Source organism: Pezoporus wallicus, unplaced genomic scaffold, assembly GCF_028554395.1.
Source record: "Pezoporus wallicus isolate ANWC-B61680 ecotype Strahan unplaced genomic scaffold, APGP_CSIRO_Pwel_v1 contig_8581, whole genome shotgun sequence".
Taxonomy (NCBI): domain Eukaryota; kingdom Metazoa; phylum Chordata; class Aves; order Psittaciformes; family Psittacidae; genus Pezoporus; species Pezoporus wallicus.
The window spans coordinates 1-16344 of NW_026642605.1; the positions used below are offsets into that span (position 1 = coordinate 1).

General features: G+C 56.9%; 3 protein-coding genes across 4 annotated transcripts; 1 reads left to right on the plus strand and 2 right to left on the minus strand.

Annotated features, from left to right (window-relative positions):
* Nucleotides 1-477: 477 nt before the first annotated feature.
* On the plus strand, nucleotides 478-6051 carry LOC130610815 (leucine-rich repeat LGI family member 4-like; the record flags this gene model as incomplete). Its single annotated transcript, XM_057430917.1, has 8 exons — nucleotides 478-589; nucleotides 1183-1254; nucleotides 1935-2006; nucleotides 2132-2203; nucleotides 2881-3050; nucleotides 3687-3851; nucleotides 4447-4955; nucleotides 5719-6051. Coding segments are annotated over 8 exons (1475 nt in total), but the record flags the coding sequence as incomplete, so codon positions are not given.
* A 213-nt stretch (nucleotides 6052-6264) lies between these two features.
* Nucleotides 6265-8864, minus strand: FXYD3 (FXYD domain containing ion transport regulator 3). 2 transcript variants are annotated; one of them, XM_057430920.1, is made up of 7 exons: nucleotides 8741-8864; nucleotides 8312-8347; nucleotides 8089-8112; nucleotides 7495-7569; nucleotides 7164-7194; nucleotides 6732-6775; nucleotides 6265-6611 (listed from the first exon to the last, which is right to left on the minus strand). In XM_057430920.1, the coding sequence occupies exons 1-7, from the start codon at nucleotides 8793-8795 to the stop codon at nucleotides 6592-6594; spliced, it is 285 nt and encodes a 94-aa protein (XP_057286903.1). In that variant the 5' UTR covers nucleotides 8796-8864; the 3' UTR covers nucleotides 6265-6591. The 2 variants fall into 2 exon arrangements, with proteins under 2 accessions (XP_057286903.1, XP_057286904.1); XM_057430921.1 differs by lacking the exon at nucleotides 6732-6775.
* Nucleotides 8865-10870: 2006 nt separating this feature from the next.
* LOC130610823 (sushi, nidogen and EGF-like domain-containing protein 1) lies at nucleotides 10871-15214 on the minus strand. The gene is made up of 5 exons (XM_057430925.1): nucleotides 15088-15214; nucleotides 14742-14869; nucleotides 13994-14275; nucleotides 12867-13004; nucleotides 10871-11077 (listed from the first exon to the last, which is right to left on the minus strand). The coding sequence occupies exons 1-5, from the start codon at nucleotides 15212-15214 to the stop codon at nucleotides 10871-10873; spliced, it is 882 nt and encodes a 293-aa protein (XP_057286908.1).
* Between the last annotated feature and the right edge of the window lie 1130 nt (nucleotides 15215-16344).

The following is a 16344-nucleotide window of genomic DNA, read 5'->3' on the forward strand; positions in this document are numbered from 1 at the left end:
CCCGGTTTGACCCAGTTTAGCTCACTTTAACCCAATTTAGTCCAGTTTAACCCCATTTCACCCCAGTTTAACCCTGTCCACCCCAGTCCATCCCAGTTTAACCCAGTCCATCCCAGTCCCATCCCATTCCCATCCCAGTCCATCCCATTCCCATCCCAGTCCATCCCAGTCCATCCCAGTCCATCCCAATCCATCCCATTCCCATCCCAATCCATCCCATTCCCATCCCAGTGCATCCCAGTGCATCCCAGTCCATCCCAGTCCATCCCAGTGCCCTCCCATTCCATTCCCATCCCAGTCCCATCCCATTCCCATCCCAGTCCATCCCATTCCCATCCCAGTCCATCCCAGTCCATCCCAGTCCCATCCCATTCCCATCCCAGTCCCATCCCATTCCCATCCCAGTCCATCCCAGTCCATCCCAGTCCCATCCCCGTCCATCCCAGTCCATCCCAGTCCATCCCAGTGCCCTCCCAGTCCATCCCAGTCCATCCCAGTCCCATCCCTCTCTCCGCAGGTCCCTGGTTCGCCGCCACATCGAGGTGCTGGGGGAAGGCAGCTTCCGGGACACCCCGGCCCTACAGCTGCTGTAAGGACCCAGCCAGGCCCCTATGGGGCCCTATGGGGCTCTCTGGTGTCCCTATGGGGCCCTAAGGGACTTTATGGTGTCCCTATGAGGCTGTATGGTGGCGCTATGGTGGCCCTATGGGGCCCTATGGTGTCACTATGGGGCCACTATGGTGTCCCTATGTTCCCTATAGGGTCCCTATGGTGTCCCTATGTTCCCTATAGGGCCCCTATGGTGTCCCTTTGGTCCCTGTACTGTCCCTGTGGTGTCCCTATGGTCTCTATGCTGTCCCTATGGTGTCCCTATGGTCCCTATACTGTCCCTATGGTCCCTATAGTGTCCCTATGGTCCCTATAGTGCCCCTATAGTGTCCCTATGGTGTCTCTATAGGTGTCCCTATGGTCTCTATACTGTCCATATAGTGCCCCTATAGGGTCCCTATGGTGTCCCTATGGTCTTCATACTGTCCCTATAGTGCCCCTATAGGGTCCCTATGGTGTCCCTATGGTCTTCATACTGTCCCTATAGTGCCCCTATAGGGTCCCTATGGTGTCCCTATGGTCTTCATACTGTCCCTATAGTGCCCCTATAGGGTCCCTATGGTGTCCCCACAGGTTGATCACTGCCGGGCACTTGGGGACCATTGGGGACGGGGCCTTCTCTGGCCTGGTGCTGCTGGAGTACCTGTGAGTGGCACTGGGATGGCACTGGGATGGACTGGGATGGACTGGGATAGACTGGGATAGACTGGGATGGCACTGGGATGGACTGGGATGGACTGGGATGGACTGGGAGGGCACTGGGATGGACTGGGATGGACTGGGATGGACTGGGATGGACTGGGAGGGCACTGGGATGGACTGGGATGGTCTGGGATGCACTGGGATGCACTGGGTTGGGTAGACTGGGAGGGCACTGGGATAGACTGGGATAGACTGGGATGGACTGGGATGGACTGGGATGGACTGGGATGGACTGGGAGGGCACTGGGATGGACTGGGATGGACTGGGATGGACTGGGATGGACTGGGAGGGCACTGGGATGGACTGGGATGGACTGGGATGGACTGGGAGGGCACTGGGATGGACTGGGAGGGCACTGGGATGGACTGGGATGGACTGGGATGGACTGGGAGGGCACTGGGATGGACTGGGATGGACTGGGATGGACTGGGAGGGCACTGGGATGGACTGGATAGACTGGGATGGACAGGGATAGACTGGGATAGACTGGGATGGCACTGGGATGGACTGGGATAGACTGGGGTAGACTGGGGTAGACTGGGATAGACTGGGAGGGCAGTGGGGCTATGCTGGTCCTTACTGGTCCATACTGGTCCTTACTGGACGTCCCTGGTGACCCCAGGTTCATTGAGGACAACGATGTGGGCTCCATCGCCCCAACAGCGCTGAGGGGGCTCCGGGGGCTGCTCTACCTGTGAGTCAATGGGGGGCTCTATGGGGCTCTATGGGGCTCTATGGAGTCTCTATGGGGCTCTATGGAGTCTCTATGGGGCTCTATGGGGCTCCCATACCCCATACCCCCTATCCCATGCCCCATAGGAGTTTGGCCAACAACCGCTTGGAGACGCTGCCCAAGGGCCTCTTCCAAGGCCTGGAGACGCTGACCCAGCTGTAGGTGACATGGGGGGCTATGGGGGTCCCCATTGATCCCCATTGACCCCCGTTGATCCCCATTGATCCCCATTGGGCCCCATTGATCCCCATTGACCCCCATTGATCCCCATTGGGCCCCATTGACCCCCATTGGGCCCCATCAACTCCATTGAGCCCCATTGACTCTATTGAGCTCCATTCATTGACCCCCATTGGGCCCCATTGATCCCCATTGACCCCCATTGGGCCCCATTAACTCCATTGAGCTCCACTGACTCCATTGATTTCCACTGACTTCATTGATCCCCATTGGTCCCCACTGATCCTCATTGGCCCCCATTGAGATCCATTGATCCCCACTGGTCCCCATTGGTCCCCATTGATCCCCATTGATCCCCATTGGGCCCCATTGACCCCCATTGGGCCCCATCAACTCCATTGAGCCCCATTGACTCTATTGAGCTCCATTCATTGACCCCCATTGGGCCCCATTGATCCCCATTGACCCCATTGACCCCCATTGATCCCCATTGGGCCCCATTAACTCCATTGAGCTCCACTGACTCCATTGAGTTCCACTGACTTCATTGATCCCCATTGGTCCCCACTGATCCTCATTGGCCCCCATTGAGATCCATTGATCCCCACTGGTCCCCATTGGTCCCCATTGATCCCCACCGGTCCCTATGGGGCAGGGACCTCCGGGGGAACCCGTTCCAATGCAACTGCCGCCTGCGCTGGGTCGTGTCCTGGTTGGGCAGCGTCACGATCCCCACGGAGCCGGGGCGGTGCCATGGCCCCCCCCAGCACCAGGGAACGCCATTGGAGCAGCTCCAGCCCCGCGACTTCCAGTGCCTCAGCTCAGGTATGGGGCTGACCCAGAGGAACCCAGCATGGACCCATAGAAACCCACAGGAACACATTGGAACCCACCATAACCCCTTGGAACCCACCATAACCCCTTGGAACCCACCATAGACCCATTGGAACCCACCATAGACCCATTGGAGCCCATCATAGACCCATAGGAACCCATCGGAACCCATCATAGACCCATAGGAACCCACCATAGACCCATAGGAACGCACAGGAACCCATCATGAACCCAAAGGAACCCATATCCTGACCCACAGGAACCCATCATGAGCCCATAGGAAGCCATGATGGACCACAGAAACCCATTATGCACCCATGGGAACCACATCCAGACCCATAGGAACCTTGTCTTGACCTATAGGAACCACATCCAGACCTATAGAAACCCATGGCGGTCCATGGGAACCCAACATGGACCTATGGGAACCCATCATAGCCCTATGGGAACCCATCATAGCCCTATAGGAACCCATCATAGCCCTATGGAAAACCATCATAGCCCTATGGGACCCCCCACCCTGACCCATAACAACCCCTGGGATCCCCATCCCAACCCCACCCTGGCCCCCCTGGAACCCCATTGCAGGCGTCCAGGCCCTGATGGGACCATGGGGTTGCCCCATAGAGCTTCGCCCCTTCCAGTCCCTGCCCTTCTCCTCGCTGGCGGCCGAGCCCTTCGCTATGGGGGGACACCCAGGGTTGGCCTTGGCCCAGCCCTTCAATGGGGCTTGTGCCCTACTGGAATGGGACCAGTTGGCGGGGCGCTTCCGGGCCCCCACCATCATCAATGGTGAGTCCCATTGAGCCCCATCCCCACCCCATACCCATTGAGCCCCATCCCCACCATATACCCATTGAGCCCCATCCCCACCTCATACCCATTGAGCCCCATTCACACCCCAAACCCACTGAGCCCCATATGCACCCCATACCCATTGAGCCCCATCCCCGCCCCATCCCCATTGTGCCCCACCCCACCCCATCCCCATTGTGCCCCACCCCACCCCATCCCCATTGAGCCCCATCCCCACCCCATCCCCATTGACCTCCATCCCCATTGTGCCCCATCCCCACCCCATCCCCATTGAGCCCCATCCCCACCCCATCCCCATTGACCTCCATCCCCACTGACCCCCATCCCCATCCCCGTTGCCCCCCCTCCCCACTGACCCCCATCCCCACTGACCCCCATCCCCATCCCCACCCCATCCCCATTGACCTCCATCCCCACCTCCCCCATCCCTGTTGCCCTCCCTCCCCATTGAGTTCCATCCCCACCTCCCCCATCCCCGTTGCCCCCCCTCCCCATTGCCCCCCATCCCCACCTCCCCCCTCCCCACCTCCCCCCATCCCCACTGACCCCCACGCCCATCTCCGCCCCACAGGCACTGCCCCCGTCGCCTGCCACCCTCTGCCCCTCGGGGGGTCCCTGGTGTTGGTCATGGCCCAGCTCAGCGGCGGCTCCTCCGTGTGGCGCCGCTCCGGGGGCCCCGGCTCCCGCTTCGTGCGGCTCCAGGCGCTGGGGGGCGGCCGCTTGCGCCGGCCCCACGCCGTGGCCAGCGCCCGCCTCGGCGGCCACTGGTACCTGGGGGTGGCCGATAGCTCCAAGGGGGGCACCAGCACCCTCTTCCGATGGGGGGGCCGAGGCTTCTACCCCCACCAGGCCCTTCGGCCCTGGCACCGCGACACCCACCTGGAGTTCCTGGAGCTGGGGGGCAGCCCGGCACTGGTGCTCTGCAGCGGCACCCGCAGGCCCCTGGTCTATCGGTGGAGCGGGGGGGCCTTCGCGCCCCACACCGACATCCCCCACGTGCCCGACGTCTACGCCGCCAAGCACTTCCGGCTGCGGGGCCACGTCTTCCTCTGCTTGACCAGGTTCCTTGGGGACGCCAAGGTGAGGGGGGACAGGGGGCTATGGGGGGGGCTGGGGGGGGCTATGGGGTGATCGGCATCGAAGGGGGGCTGTGGCCGGCGTGGGGGTCGGGATGTGGGCATTGGGGTGAGTTGGCGTCGTGCGGGGATGGGAGGACACCAGCATCATGGGGGAGTCAACCTAACCCTGTCCGTGATGGCCATGACCCAACCCAACCCAACCCAACTCAACTCAACCCAACCCAACTCAACTCAACTCAACCCAACCCAACTCAACCCAACCCAACCCAACCTGTACCTCTGATGACCATCACCCAACCCAACTCAACCCAACCCAAACCTACCTCAACCCAACCCAACCCAACTCATCCCATCCTTATGATGACCGTCACTCAACACAACCTAACTCAACCCACCTCAATCCAGCCCAACTCAACCCAACCCATCCCTATGATGACCATCACTCAACTCAACCCAACCCAACTCAACCCAACCCAACTCAATTCAACCCATCCCTATGATGACTATCACTCAACTCAACCCAACTCAACCCAACCCAATGCAACCCATCCCTCTGTTGACCATCACCCAACCCAACTCAACCCAACCCATCCCTCTGATGACCATCACTCAACACAACACAACCCAATTCAACCCAACTCAACCCAACTCAACCCAACCCAACCCACCCCTCTGATGACCATCACCCAACCCAACTCAACCCAACCTTACCCAACCCAACTCAACCCACCTCAACCCACCCCATCCCATCCCTCCCCATGCAGGTGATGCGCTGGGAGGGCTCCATGTTCCGGGAGGTCCAGCAGGTCCCGGCCCGTGGCTCCATGGTCTTCCAGCCCTTGGCAGTGGGTGGCCAGCGCTACGTCCTGCTGGGCAACGACTACGCCCCGAGCCGCGTCTACCGCCTGGGGCCCGGTGGCCACCTCGAGCCCATCCAGGAGCTCCTGGCCCCATCTCCTCGCTCCTTCGCCCCCATCTCCGTGGGGCACCGGCACTTCCTGGTGGTCTCCAGCTTCAAAGGGGCCACCCAGATCTACCGGCACGTCACCATCGACCTGGGGGCCTGAGGGCCACTGAGGACACCCCATGGTGGTGATGGGGGATGATGGACATCAAGGCAACAGCTACGTTGGCCCCGTGTCACCATTGGCCACCATCAACCCAATGGCACCATTGGCCACCATTGACCACCCATGGCATCTCCTGGTGACACCATCAACCCAATGTCCCCAAGGCCACCATCAACCCAATGGCACCATTGACCCCATGTCCCCATTGGCCACCATCAACCCAATGTCCCCAAGGCCACCATCAACCCAATGTCCCCAAGGCCACCACCAACCCAATGGCACCATTGACCCCATGTCCCCATTGGCCACCATCAACCCAATGTCCCCAAGGCCACCATCAACCCAATGGCACCACTGACCCCATCTCACCTCCTCCTTCCCCCCCATCCCTTTGTCCCCTCTTGTCCCCCGATGCCCCCACCCCCCAATAACCACAATGTCCCCAAATGTTCCCTTTTAAACCATCATTTTTTATTCAGTGTCCCATTTCTTGCTGCTTTCGGAGAGTTTCACCCCAAAATACCCCCCCCCCATCCCCCATCTCCACTGGGGACACTTGGGGTCACTTCAACACGTGCTGGTGGCTCCTATGGAGAGATGAGGGTCAGGGGGGGACCCACAGCCTTGGGTCATGGTTACTATCGGACCTCCCACCCCATTGTCACCATGGGGTGACCCAATGGGGGGGGGAACACTTGGGGACGTACCAGGAGCAATGAGGTGGGAGGATTCCGGGGGAGGATAACGGCGTCTGGTGGGGTAGGAGGGGTTGGCATCTCCTATGCCCCATATCCCATACCCCATACCCCATATCACAAACCCCATACCCCATATCACAAACCCCATATCCCATATCCCATATCCCATACCCCATACCCCATATCGCATACCCCATATCCCATACCCCATATCCCCTACCCCATATCCCATTATCCCCATACCCCATATCCCATACCCCATTACCCATTATCTCCAAACCCCATACCCCATATCCCATACCCTATGCCCCATATTCCATACCCCATTATCCCATACCCCATATCCCATACCCCATTATCCCATACCCCATATCCCATACCCCACAACCCATACCGCATACCCCATATCACATATCCCATATCCCACATTCCATCTCCTACCTGGCTTTGCTCCCACACTTGCACTTCCCACCTGGCAATGGGACACACGTCACCCCCCCATAGGGGACATTGAGCCCAGGGGACCCCCATTGACACAAGGACCCCCCATTGACACTTGGGGACCCCATTGACTCAAGGACTCCCCCATTGACACTTGGGAACCCCCCATTGACTCTTGGGGACCCCCCATTGACACTTGGCTCCATTGACACAAGGACCCCCCCATTGACACCTGGGGACCCCATTGACACAAGGACCCTCCCATTGACACCTGGGGACCCCATTGACACTTGGGGACCCCATTGAAACAAGGACCCCCATTGACACTCACTGAGGAGGACGATGATGCCAACCACGCACAGGACAGCGGCCACCACGAGCCCGGCCACACGCAGGCGGTGCCAATCTGGGGGGGGACACATGGGGACACCCCTGTCACCTCCATTGGGGTCCTCAATGTCACCCCCAGTGGGGTCCTCAATGGCACCTCCATTGGGTCCTCAATGGCGCCCCCATGGGGTCCTCAATGTCACCCCCATTGGGTCCTCAATGTCACCCCCATGGGGTCCTCAATGTCACCTCCATTGGGTCCTCAATGTCACCCCCATTGGGTCCTCAATGTCACCCCCATTGGGTCCTCAATGTCACCCCCATTGGGGTCCTCAATGTCACCCCCATTGGGTCCTCAATGTCACCCCCATTGGGTCCTCAATGTCACCCCCATTGGGGTCCTCAATGGCGCCCCCATGGGGTCCTCAATGGCACCTCCATTGGGTCCTCAATGTCACCCCCATGGGGTCCTCAATGTCACCTCCATTGGGGTCCTCAATGGCGCCCCCATTGAGGACCATTGGGACATCCCATCATAACCTCCATTGGGGTCCCTCCATGTCACCCCATTGGGGACCCCCCCGTCCCCACTCACCGTACTGGAAGGGACTGGTGGCATCTGTAGGGAATGGGAAGACACCAGTATAAAACCCCCATTCCCAGTATAACCCCATCATATCCCAGTATAACCCCATCATATCCCAATATAACTCCACCATATCCCAATATAACCCCCTATATCCCAGTATATCCCACTCCCATTCCTGGTCCAGCTCTTCCCCCCTCCCAGTTGCTTCCAGTTCATCCCAGTTACTCACCAGGGGGCAGAGGGTTCCCTCTTACTAGGGGCAAAACTGGGGGGACAAAGCCAGATGGGGGGGGTGTGAGTGTCCCAGTTCATCCCATTTCCCCCTAGTTCATCCCAGTTACCCCCAGTTCATCCCAATTGCTCCCAGTTCATCCCAGTTACCCCCCGTTCCCTCCCAATTGCTCCCAGTTCATCCCAATTGCTTCCAGTTCCTCTCAATTCCCTCCCACTCCTTTCCAGTTCATCCCAGTTGATCCCAGTTGCTCTCAGTTCATCCCAATCCCCTCCCAGTTGATCCCAGTTCATCCCAATCCCCTCCCAGCTCATCCCAATCCCCTCCCAGTTGATCCCAGTTGATCCCAATCCCCTCCCAGTTCATCCCAGTTGATCCCAGTTGATCCCAATCCCCTCCCAGTTCATCCCAATCCCCTCCCAGTACCTCCCAGTATCACCAGTAAGGTCATGCTGTCCCATTCCATCCTGTGGGAAAGCATTAATGGGCGGGAACTGGTGTTAATGGGCGGGAACTGGTGTTAATGGGCGGGAACTGGTGTTAATGGGCGGGAACTGGGTGTTAACGGGCGGGAACTGGTGTTAATGGGCGGGAACTGGTGTTAATGGGCGGGAACTGGTCTTAATGGGCGGGAACTGGGTGTTAATGGGCGGGAACTGGGTGTTAATGGGCGGGAACTGGTGTTAATGGGCGGGAACTGGGTGTTAATGGGCGGGAACTGGTGTTAATGGGCGGGAACTGGTGTTAATGGGCGGGAACTGGTGTTAATGGGCGGGAACTGGTGTTAATGGGCGGGAACTGGGTGTTAATGGGCGGGAACTGGTGTTAATGGGCGGGAACTGGGTGTTAATGGGCGGGAACTGGGTGTTAATGGGCGGGAACTGGTGTTAATGGGCGGGAACTGGTGTTAATGGGCGGGAACTGGGTGTTAATGGGCGGGAACTGGTGTTAATGGGCGGGAACTGGGTGTTAATGGGCGGGAACTGGGTGTTAATGGGCGGGAACTGGTGTTAATGGGCGGGAACTGGGTGTTAATGGGCGGGAACTGGTGTTAATGGGCGGGAACTGGTGTTAATGGGTGCCAATGGGACATTCCTGAGTGGGGCGAGGTCGCAGGGCCCCATAGGGCCGGACCGGTCGTACCAATGTCCTTGGGGGGGGGGGGGGCCGGTTATTGGGGTTCCCCCCCATTATACACGGCCCCCAATGGGTGTTTGGGGACCCCACCACCATCTATGGGGCAGCCCCCCCATAGGGACACCCCCCCGGGGACCTGCCCCACACGTGGGACCCCCAATGCAGTGACCCCCCCCCATAGGGTAACCTCCCCATAGGGGACCTCAACACCCATAGGACCCCCCCATAGGGGATCCCAACACCCATAGGACCCCCCCCCCCTCCCATAGGAGCCCCCTATAGGGCCCCCCCCAACTCACGTCCCGACACCAGCAAGGACCAAAGCAGGAACTGGGGGGGGGAAGACCCATACCTGGAAGGGGGCGTGGCCAAACCCGGAAGAGCCAATCAGAGCCCTCCTATAAAGCACGTGACACACCCCCCCTTATAACCTGGGTCCCCCCCCATGGACCTATTGAGCTCCAATGGACCCAATGATCCCCCCATGGACCCAATGACCCCCCCATGGATCCATTGACCCCCATGGACCCATTGACTCTCAATGGGCCCATTGACCCCCCATGGATCCATTGACCCCCAAGGACCCATTGAACCCCAATGGACCCATTGAACCCCCCCCCATGGACTCATCAACCTCCAATGGACCCATTGACCCCTCCATGGACCCATTGACCCCCCCATGTACCCAATGACCCCCAATGGACCCATTGACACCCCCCATGGACTCATTGACTCCCAATGGACCCACTGACCGCCCCATAACCTGGGGGGGGGTCCCTTGGCAAGGCCACGTATGACACACATGTGTTCACACATGTACACAGATGGGGCGCTTGGAGAGGCTTTATTGTGGGCCCGTCCTAACGTGTCCTCCATGGTGATGGGGCCTTCTATGGGGCACGGATCTTCTATGGGTCATGGCTCTTCTATAGTTCTATGTCCTTGTATGGGTCATGGTCCTTCTGTGAGTCCGGTTTCTCCTATGGGTCACGGTCCTTCTATGGGGCAGGGATCTTCTACAGGGCACGGCTCTTTTATAGTTCTATGTCCTTCTATGGGTCATGGTCCTTCTATGAGTCTGGTTTCTCCTATGGGTCATGGTCCTTCTATGGGGCAGGGATCGTCTATGGGGCATGGCTCTTCTATAGTTCTATGTCCATCTATGGGTCATGGTCCTTCTATGAGTCTGGTTTCTCCTATGGGTCATGGTCCTTCTATGGGGCAGGGATCGTCTATGGGGCATGGCTCTTCTATAGTTCTATGTCCATCTATGGGGCATGGTCCTTCTATGAGTCAGGTTTCTCCTATGGGTCATGGTCCTTCTATGGGGCACGGCTCTCCTATGGGGCAATGTCCTTCTATGGGGCAAGGTCCTTCCCCCCACCCCATCCCGTGCCCCACAGCCCCCTCCCTCCCCCCCTACCCGCACACGTAGACCCTCTCCTCCGTGCCCCCGTGGCCTCTATGGGGCTCGGTGGGGCCGGGGGTGGTGGGGGCCCGATCCACGCGGAAGATCCAGCGCCCGGGGGTGCCGGCGTTGCTGCGGCGGCCGAGGCTCAGCACCGCGGGGGAGCGGGAGCCGGGCAGGGTGAAGGAGCGGCCGCCGGGGCCGCTGTCGAACCCGGCCTAGGGCACAGACCCAAAACCGCCCCATTTCCACCCGAAACCAAAACCACTCAATTCTGACCCAAAACCATTCAATTCTGACCCAAAACCATTCAATTCTGACCCAAAACCATTCAATTCTGACCCAAAACCACTCAATTCTGACCCAAAACCATTCAATTCTGACCCAAAACCATTCAATTCTGACCCAAAACCATTCAATTCTGACCCAAAACCATTCAATTCTGACCCAAAACCACTCAATTCTGACCCAAAACCATTCAATTCTGACCCAAAACCATTCAATTCTGACCCAAAACCATTCAATTCTGACCCAAAACCATTCAATTCTGACCCAAAACCATTCAATTCTGACCCAAAACCATTCAATTCTGAACCAAAACCATTCAATTCTGACCCAAAACCATTCAATTCTGACCCAAAACCATTCAATTCTGAACCAAAACCATTCAATTCTGACCCAAAACCATTCAATTCTGACCCAAAACCATTCAATTCTGACCCAAAACCATTCAATTCTGACCCAAAACCATTCAATTCTGAACCAAAACCATTCAATTCTGAACCAAAACCATTCAATTCTGACCCAAAACCATTCAATTCTGAACCCAAACCACCCCATTTCCACCCAAAACCAAAACCACTCAATTCTGAACCAAAACCATTCAATTATGAACCAAAACCGCCCCATTTCCACCCAAACCCACTCAATTCTGAACCAAAACCATTCAATTATGAACCAAAACCGCCCCATTTCCACCCAAACCCACTCAATTCTGACCCAAACCCATTCAATTCTGAACCAAAACCGCCCCATTTCCACCCAAACCCACTCAATTCTGACCCAAACCCATTCAATTCTGACCCAAAACCATTCAATTCTGACCCAAAACCACTCAATTCTGAACCAAAACCATTCAATTCTGACCCAAAACCATTCAATTCTGACCCAAAACCATTCAATTCTGACCCAAAACCATTCAATTCTGACCCAAAACCATTCAATTCTGAACCAAAACCATTCAATTCTGACCCAAAACCATTCAATTCTGAACCAAAACCATTCAATTCTGAACCAAAACCATTCAATTCTGAACCAAAACCACCCCATTTCCACCCAAAACCAAAACCACTCAATTCTGACCCAAACCCATTCAATTCTGAACCAAAACCGCCCCATTTCCACCCAAACCCACTCAATTCTGACCCAAACCCATTCAATTCTGACCCAAAACCACCCCATTTCCACCCAAAACCAAAACCACTCAATTCTGAACCAAATCCACCCAAATATGACCCAAACCCACCACATTTCCACCCAAAACCACTCAAATCAGACCCAAATCGACTCAACTCTGACCCAAATCGACTCAATTTTGACCCAAATCCACTAAATTCTGACCCTAATCTACTCAATTCTGACCCAAAAGCCCTACAATTCAACCCAAATTCACTCAAATCTGATCCTAATCCCCTTCTTTTCAGCCAAAATCGACTCAATTCTGACCAAAATCCCCTTCATTTCAACCCAAATCCACTCAATTCCAACCCAAACCTCCCATAGCTCCATCGCATCCAGGCTGGTGGCTGTAACCCCATTGCCCCCTTAACCCCCATTGCCCCCTTTACCCCCATTGCCCCATTACCCCATTGCCCCCATTACCCCCATTACCCCTTTACCCCCATTGCCTCCATTACCCCATTGCCCCCATTACCCCCATTACCCCTTTACCCCCATTACCCCCTTTGCCCCCATTACCCCCATTACCCCATTACCCCCATTACCCACCTGGGCCGCGATGCCCCCCAGGCCGCTGTGGGGGTCCCCCTGGTTGGAGATGCCCGTGGTCCATTGCAGGTCCCCGTAGTTGAAGATGACGAAGGAGGCGGCTCCATCGGTGGCCAGCACGGCTTGGAAGGTGTTCACCTGATGGGGAGGGGGAGCACCTCTGTGTCCCACACCCCATATCCCCTATCCCATACCCCATACCCCATATCCCATACCCCATACCCCATATCCCATACCCCATACCCCATATCCTATACCCCATATCCCATATCCCATATCCCATATCCCATACCCCATATCCTATACCCCATATCCCATATCCCATATCCCCTATCCCATACCCCATACCCCATATCCCATACCCCATACCCCATATCCCATACCCCATACCCCATATCCCATATCCCACACCCCATATCCCCTATCCCATACCCCATACCCCATACCCCATATCCCACACCCCCTATCCCATATCCCATACCCCATATCCCATATACCCCCCCATACCCCATATCCCGTACCCCATATCCCATATCCCATACCCCATATCCCATATTCCACACCCCATCTCCCATATCCCATACCCCATATCCCATATTCCACACCTCATATCCCATACCCCATATCCCATATTCCACACCCCATATCCCATATTCCACACCCCATATCCCATATCCCATACCCCATATCCCATGCCCCATACCCCATATCCCATATCCCATACCCCATACCCCATACCCCATACCCCATATCCTATATCCCATACCCCATACCCATATCCTATATCCCATGCCCCATACCCCATATCCCATATCCCATACCCCATATCCCATACTGGATATCCCATAACCATACCCCACATCCCATTATCTCATTATCCCACACCCCATACCCCATATATCCCATATCCCATACCCCATACCTCATATATCCCATATCCCATGCCCCACAACCCATTATCCCATTATCCCATACCCCATACCCCATTATCCCATTATCCCATACCCCATTATCCCATACCCCATATCCCATGCCCCATACCCCATATCCTATACCCCATAGCCCCTTATCCCATTATCCCATACCCCATATCCCATACCCCACAACTCATTATCCCATTGCCCCACCTTGTCCGACGCTGCCCCAAAGTAGGAGACCCGGTCCCAGGTGGCCACCAAGGCCCACGTTGGGCTCGGCGCCTGCCCCACGGTGACCGCGGCCAAGTCCCGGCCCAAGCGGGCCAAGAGCCGTGGGTCGCGGCTCTGCCGGTAGAAGACGTCGCCCCCCAGCCGCGTGTCCACGTCCGCCCAATAGGGAGCCACCAAGGGGCGGGCCCCGGCCAATGGGAACGCTTGGGGGGTGAACTCCGGGACCCCGATCCCAAAGGACAGGACCCCGTTGTTGTTGACCTGCGGGAGGGGCCGTGGGGAGGAACCAATGTGGGGCAGGGGTTGGGTGATGGGGGGACTGAGGATGGGGGCACCCAACTATGGGGCACCAAAGCACTGGGCACCCAAGCATGGTAGCACCCAAGCATGGTATCACCCAACTATGGGGTCACCCAACCAATGGGGCACCCAACCATGGGGCACCCAACCATGGGATCACCCAACAATGGGGACACCCAAGCATGGTATCACCCAACTATGGGGTCACCCAACCAATGGGGCACCCAACCATGGGACACCCAACCATGGGATCACCCAACCATGGGGACACCCAAGCATGGGGGCATCCAACCATGGGGACACCCAACCATGGGGTCACCAAACCAATGGGGCACCCACCCATGGTATCACCCACCCATGGGGTCACCCAACCATGGGATCACCCAACCCTCACCCCCCCACCCCATAGGCCCCCCATAGGACCCACATAGACCGAGCGGTAGGGATGTCCATAGAAGGAGAAGGTCTCCCATAGGATGATCTCTGGGCTCATCCCATCGTCCTCATGGGGGGTGGCTTCGTCTCCAGCCTCTGCCCCATAGGGGTACAGCAGTCCTAAGGGAGGGACACCATTGCTATGGGGCTGGGACCCACATGGTGGCCCAGGGCCCCACATTGTCTCTATGGGACCTTCCAATATGGGGCTGGGACCCCCCCCACTATGGGTTTAAGACCCCAACCTATGGGTCTGCCCCCCACCCTTTCCATGGGTTCCAATGGGACGAGGAGGCACCCATGGGTGCCCCTCATGCGCCCACAGTGCCCCCACTCACCTGGGGGACTCCTGGGCCCCCCACATGTTCCCAGAGGTCCCCAGGGATCCGTGAGGAGGAGGAGGAGGAGGATGGGGAGAGCCTTCATCTGCCCAGGGCTAGGAGCCAGGGGGCATCCTTCATCCATACCCCATATACCATACCCAATACCCCATACCCCATACCCCATATCCCATATTCCATATCCCATACCCCATATCCCATACCCCATATCCCATATTCCATATCCCATACCCCATATCCCATACCCCATACCCCATATCCCATATCCCATACCCGATACCCCATATCCCATACCCCATACCCCATACCCCATATCCCATACCCCATATCCCATATTCCATATCCCATACCCCATATCCCATACCCCATATCCCATATCCCATACCCCATATCCCATATTCCATATCCCATACCCCATATCCCATACCCCATATCCCATATCCCATACCCAATACCCCATACCCCATATCCCATATTCCATATCCCATACCCCATACCCCATACCCCATATCCCATATTCCATATCCCATACCCCATACCCCATACCCCATATCCCGTACCCCATATCTCATACCCCATACCCCATATCCCATACCCCATACCCCATATCCCATACCCCATATCCCATACCCCATACCCCATACCCCATACCCCATACCCCATATCCCATATCCCATACCCCATACCCCACACCCCACATCCCGCATCCCTACCCCACATCCCTACCCCAGCTCCCCCCTCACCCCATGGCTCCGTCTCTCCCCTCTGTGTGTCTGGACCCACTTGATCTGCAGGGATTTATCCGCAGGATGGGGGCACCCCCAAGGTGGCACCTCCCAGAGCCTCGGGCACTTCCTGCTCTCCCCATAGGAGCCCTGGGGCACTGGGAGGGACTTTATGGGGTATGAGGTATGGGATATGGGGTATGGGATATGGGGTATGGGATATGGGGTGTGGGGTATGGGATATGGGGTGTGGGATATGGGGTATGGGATATGGGGTGTGGGGTGTGGGGTATGGGATATGGGATATGGGATATGGGGTATGGGGTGTGGGGTATGGATATGCGATATGGGGTACGGGATATATGGGATATGAGGTACAGGGTATGGGGTATGGGATGTGGAATATGGGGTATGGGGTATGGGATGTGGAATATGGGGTATGGGATATGGGGTATGGGGTATGGGGTATGGGATATGGGGCATGGGGTATGGGATATAGGGTATGGGGTATGGGGAATGGGATATGGGA

Excerpts from the sequence above, each read along its gene's own strand:
- FXYD3 (XM_057430920.1), bottom strand. The coding sequence starts at position 8,795 with ATGCTTTCCCACAGGATGGAATGGGACAGCATGACCTTACTGGTGATA. Across the intron at positions 8,348-8,740 it reads CTTACTGGTGATACTGGGAG|TTTTGCCCCTAGTAAGAGGG; the intron begins GTACTGGGAGGG and ends TTGTCCCCCCAG. Across the intron at positions 7,195-7,494 it reads TGGCATCATCGTCCTCCTCA|GTGGGAAGTGCAAGTGTGGG; the intron begins GTGAGTGTCAAT and ends TCCCATTGCCAG.
- LOC130610823 (XM_057430925.1), bottom strand. The coding sequence starts at position 15,214 with ATGGATGAAGGATGCCCCCTGGCTCCTAGCCCTGGGCAGATGAAGGCT. Across the intron at positions 14,870-15,087 it reads GGGGCCCAGGAGTCCCCCAG|GACTGCTGTACCCCTATGGG; the intron begins GTGAGTGGGGGC and ends TCCCTCCCTTAG. Across the intron at positions 14,276-14,741 it reads ATCCCTACCGCTCGGTCTAT|GTCAACAACAACGGGGTCCT; the intron begins GTGGGTCCTATG and ends CCCCTCCCGCAG.